The sequence below is a fragment of the Leptonychotes weddellii genome, chromosome 13 (assembly GCF_054177405.1).
Source record: "Leptonychotes weddellii isolate Sample4059 chromosome 13, ASM5417740v2, whole genome shotgun sequence".
NCBI lineage: Eukaryota > Metazoa > Chordata > Mammalia > Carnivora > Phocidae > Leptonychotes > Leptonychotes weddellii.
Window position 1 is genome coordinate 37,503,389 of NC_138381.1, and position 5,656 is coordinate 37,509,044.

At 38.1% G+C, this 5,656-nt stretch overlaps 1 protein-coding gene across 1 annotated transcript in view; it reads left to right on the top strand.

The window, feature by feature from the left end:
• The window catches only part of DSC1 (desmocollin 1), a 26,961-nt gene extending 22,081 nt beyond the window's left edge, over nt 1–4,880 (top strand). The window contains exons 12-15 of the mRNA XM_081802539.1: nt 879–1,118; nt 2,714–2,832; nt 3,549–3,803; nt 4,673–4,880. Of these exons, the coding sequence (XP_081658665.1) occupies nt 879–1,118; nt 2,714–2,832; nt 3,549–3,803; nt 4,673–4,870 (812 nt within the window). The 3' untranslated portion in view covers nt 4,871–4,880. The remainder of the gene's footprint in view (nt 1–878; nt 1,119–2,713; nt 2,833–3,548; nt 3,804–4,672) is intronic.
• The last annotated feature ends 776 nt before the right edge of the window (nt 4,881–5,656 follow it).

The window sequence follows — 5,656 nt, forward strand, 5'->3', positions numbered from 1 at the left end:
AGCCGGGGCGCAGCACATCAGTGATAGGAGCATCTCCAGTCTTGTTTTGGGCAGCATTTACCCGTGTCTGCTCACTGCCCCAGGTCCACAGTTTGTCAAGGTCGACAGTTGGGCAGAAGCTCTGGTTCCTCTTTAAGTGGTAATGCCTCATACTAACTTTTCCAAAGTGACCTGGGTGATACTTGTCAAAGTTGATCCGATGGTGAAGCATGCATGCCCCAGCATCACCCCCGCCTCCTGGGTGCTTCCAGTGTTAGCCCATGCGGCCGTGGCCGTGGCTCACGTGGCCCCCGAAGTTTCTGGGTTTTCCTCAGTCTGGATGGCATGTTGGCAGCCCAGACAAAAGAGCAATACCTTACCTTTTAAAAGCAATGGATAATATATTTATATTTAGACTCTTGTTCCAAATATCTTTTAAGAAAACACATCAATCCATTTTAATATAATATTTGAGTAATGTTAAATATAGATTAGTCTAATGTAAGTGTAGAGCAATATTAATTCATTTTCCTGGTTTTTCAAGAAATCAAGATCATTTTTAAGAAATAAAAATGAGGGGCACCTGGGTAGCTCAGTGGGTTAAGTGTCTGTTGGACTTTTGATTTCAGTTCAGGTCATGATCTCAGGGTTGTGAGATGGAGCTCTGTTTTGGGCTCCATCCTGGGCATGGAGTTGCCTTAGGATTCTCTCTGCCCCTCCTCTGTCTCCGTCTCTCCCTCTCAAAAAAGAAAGAAAGAAAGAAAAAAGAACCACTAGAGTTTTTCCTTTAAGCTAAATTCTGCACCTTCAACCCCCTACCCTACCCCAAGCATACCAAGTAGGAATAATATTGTGATTGAAAGGTCATATCAATATACATTCTGTCTTTTTTTCTCTAGGTAAAACTGCCATTCTTCATCAGCGGCAAATTCTTGATTATAACAATTATAATGTGCCTGTCATAATAAAAGATAGACATGGTTTACATGCAAAACACATGTTAACGGTGAGAGTCTGTGACTGCACAACCCCATCTGACTGTAAAATGAATTTTAAAACTGTGAGAGATGTTAAGCCAAACGTAATACTTGGAAGATGGGCTATTCTTGCCATGGTGTTGGGTTCCGCATTGCTGTTATGTAAGTATAATTATCTAGAATGTGTTAGTTGAAGGCTTATCTAATATTTAAAATACATATATGGTAGTTCTTTATTTAATGACCTTTATAGTCTTTAGTAAATGTGTCCTTTTAAAACTCTTGTGTGTACTATGTGACTGGGGGTTTCAATTCACAGAAGAAACATATCAGTAAGAGCAGATTAAATTTAAACCAATTTTAAGGTGTACACTTAGTTCTTCCAATAAGAAGGTGTGAGACACTGGATAGATCATTTCCTCTTCTTTGAGCTCATTTTTCCACAAGTATCATAAAGAGGTTGGTTAAGATTCCCTCCCATACAAAACATAGTCTTTTAACCACCAAGTTTGTGCACAGGAAGAATTAGTGAAGAGTACTTACAAAATTCACATAGATGTTTATGCTCACTGTTATTAATGGAGGGATTTAACATACATCTTTTTTTTTTTAAGATTTTATTTATTTATTTGACAGAGAGAGACAGCGAGAGAGGGAACACAAGTTGGGGGAGTGGGAGAGGGAGAGTCAGGCTTCCCGCCAACCAGGGAACCCGATGGCGGGGCTCGATCCCAGGACCCTGGGATCATGACCTGAGCCGAAGGCAGCTGCTTAACCAACTGAGCCACTCAGATGCCCTGATTTAACATACATCTTAAGAAGATGCCAATGAAGCGTGACTGGCTGGCTCAGTCAAAAGAGCACACAACTCTTGATCTCAGGGTTGTGAGTTTGAACCCCATGTTGAGTGTAGAGTTACTTAAAAATAAATAAATAAACTTAAAAAAGAAAGAAAATTGGAATTCTGAAAAAAAAAAAAGACTCCTGTTAGTGGAAAATGGTCATATGGTGAGCCACTGAGGAAAACAATACATACATGCAAAGGATGTTAAGATTTTGCATTCTGCGAACTTTTTTTCAAGATGCAAAAGTGATGGAAATCATTGCCCACACTTCTTTCATCTCTTCTTCCCACTCACCTTCCCTCAAGCCTTCCTCTCTTTTTCAATAATTTATTTGACTACAGAACCTATTTGCATTTACAGACCTTTCCCATAGTCTTTACTGTGTCCTAATTCATTGATTTGAGTTTCAGGTTAAACTGGACGTTCCCCTTAGCACAGTGATTACACTTTCAAAACTGGGCACAGATTTTATGTAACTGCCTTTCATGTTTGTATTTAGGCCTAATGCCCTTTGAGTGTGTTCTGTATGGATTTGAATTATCAATAATACTAGCTTAAATTTCAATCAAAGGGAGTTACTATTTCAGTGTGGAGGAAATAAGAGAAACATTTAAGTTAATTCTGGACTTGGGAAGAGACCTATTAATAAACTATGCTCACTTCATCCTTCTTACTTTTAATTGATCTTTTTCTCATTTAGCCTAATAACATAATCTCAATAAGACAGTGATGGTCTATATACTAATACATTTGTTAATATTCTGTTTTAAATTTCATGACCCAAAGGGATCTTAATTTATAGAACAAATTCTTTAAAGTTCTGCAAAGAAACTTTTAAAATATCATGATTTAAATGATATACACCAGCATGAAAAAATGCTATTTTACTTAAATACTTTTTTTATTTTTTAGGTATTCTGTTTACTTGTTTCTGTGTTACTGCCAAGAGAACAGTAAAGAAATGTTTTCCGGACGTAGCCCAGCAAAATTTAATTGTGTCAAACACTGAAGGACCCGGAGAAGAAGTGATGGTAAATTAGATTTCACTTCCGAATGAATTGTATGGTGATCCAATGATAACAGCTGATTATTACATAATAATAGTAATAATAATAACTAATGTTTATTGAGCACTTACTATGCCAAGCAGAACTCCACCTGCTCTGCATGCGTTAACTCGTTTTTTTTTTTTTTTAAGATTTCATCTATTTATTTGAGAGAGAGAGAGCAAAACAGAGAGAGCACATGTGGTGGGGAGGGGCCGAAGGAGAGGGAGAAGCAGATTCCCCGCTGAGCAGGGAGCCCAACGTGGGGCTTGATGCGGGGCTTGATCCCAGGACCCTGAGATCATGACCTGAGCCAAAGGCAGATGCTTAACCAACTGAGCCACGAGGCATCCCTGGGTTGACTCATTAAACTTCATAATTCTATTGTATTAGTTTCAAAGGACTGCAAAGAATCACAAACTGGTAGTTCCTTGACTTAGGGCAGCATAAATCAAATCTTCATATGGCATTCTTCTCCCTGTGTGCATGTCCGTGTCCAAATTTCACCTTACCCACCCTGAGTGTGGCCTTATCTTAATTTAACTAAATACATATGTAATGACCTACTTTCAAACAAGATCACATTCTAAGGCATTGAGGGTTAGGGCTTCAACATAATGAATTTTGATGGGAAAGAAATGAAAGGAAATTGTTAGTTTCAACTTGATTCACTCATTTTATAACTCTACCTTTATTTTTAGGAAGCAAATATTAGACTCCCCACACAGACATCCAACATTTGTGACACAAGCATGTCTGTTGGCACTCTTGGTGGCCAAGGAGTCAAAACGCAGCAAAGCTTTGAGATGGTCAAAGGTGGCTACACTTTGGATTCCAGCAAAGGAGGTGGACATCAGACCTTGGAATCTGTCAAGGGAGCAGGACAGGGAGTGATGGAGCCTGGCAGATACACTTGTACCGACTGGCACAGCTTTACCCAACCTCGGCTTGGCGAGGTGAGTGCCAATGTCTTCGAGCTCCTATTCCATGAAAGTTAAAAATGATGTATAAATCAGGATTTCCCAAAAGCTTTAGTCCTCAGGCACGTGGAACTCATCACCTTTTGAGTCTTTAATTATCATAGATACGGATTTCAGGCCCAAGCCCAAAGGGAAAAATGATCTTTCCAAGTTTAATTTTTAAAATAAGGTTTACAAAACTACACAACTATCTAGGAATGGCATATGTATACATGTTTAGGGAGTGTAAGAAGACTGGCAGCTTCTTCTGTAAAAATTACCAGGAAAATCACCTGGAATGAAAGATTTGTATAGAGTGATGCATGGATCATAATTTATAAACATTTTTTAGTGTACTGAATCCTCTGTGTAGTTATGAAGGCCTGGCTACCAACATCAACCAGACAGACTGTTCAGCTTTTATTTTGGGTTTTAGTTCCTTGTTTTAGGTTCAGAGTAATCAATATTGGTTATTATTAGCCAGTTGAATACATTACATTATTGTCACTATGTGACTGTTTATAAACAGAAGCCTATATTTGTTCCCCCAAATATGTGAAGAAGCTGAAAAGATACATTGGGACTGTACAGATCTTATGTTCAAATGGGAAACTGTAGGTTAGCTTTGTAATATGTATCTTTAATTTTCATAAATGTGTTCACGAGGAGCATTTATGTATCTGCTGTATTTTCAGAATGAATATAATACACACCAATCATGTGCATTTTTTATATGTAGGAATCCATTAGAGGACACACTCTGATTAAAAATTAAACAGTAAAAGGTAAATCAAAGACATTATTTTTATGCTAATATGTTTAGGTGTCTTTAAAAAAATAATAAAATGTGCTCTTTTTTGATACAGAAGGTGTATCTGTGTGGACAAGACGAGGAGCATAGACATTCTGAAGACTACGTGCGTTCGTATAACTATGAAGGAAAAGGGTCTATGGCCGACTCTGTAGGCTGTTGCAGTGATTGGCAGGAAGAAGAAGGGCTTGAGTTTCTAGATCATCTGGAACCCAAATTTAGGACGCTAGCAAAGACATGTGTAAAAAAATAAATGTGTTTTAACAGAGAAACATCTACAAATGCATATGTAGGAATTTACTGAATGTAAAATGATAGCAGCATCTGCTAATATGTTTGTTTATTGAAAGTAAACTTTGAGTCATGTATAGATAAGGATACTATAAATACAAAGCTCCCCTAAATTCTCCTCGTCTGATGTGACTTCCATATTCGCTAGAAAGAAAAGTTTCACGTGTTAATTTTCTTTTATATGCATGTATATATTGCCCTTTTCAGGACTCTACCAATGTGCATTCTTGCATCTTCTATTCGAAAACTTACGTTACTCTCGATGCTATGAAAGTGTGTGGTGGGAGAGCTGGGTATTGTCGAAGCAAATGAAAAATGAATTTTAATTTGAGATGAAAATTAAATATTTTCTTCAAAATTCTGGGGAGATTGCTCTTAGAAATATTCTTAGAAATACTGTCTTTGGTGCCAGAGAATTGATTCTTCTACCTGAGTGGCTATGTGTTGAAGGACTTGTAAGTATTCTTTGGTGCAGTCTTCAATTTGGTGAATAAGTATTCATTTCTCACTGCACTTTTCACACTGCAGAGGTGCTCCCAGCACCGTTTGCTTTCAGGAGCCTTCAGCGCTTGGTCCTTGGATCTCTGCCCATATGGATGCATAATCTGGTTCCTACAGCTTCTACGTTTGTTGGAAAGGCATGGACCAGAACAAGCCCACAATAACGTGAGCCACAGAGATTTTGTAAGGATCAGATGTGAGGATTTCCAAGAAAGAATTGTAACCTTGATGCCCATGGTTGACTTAG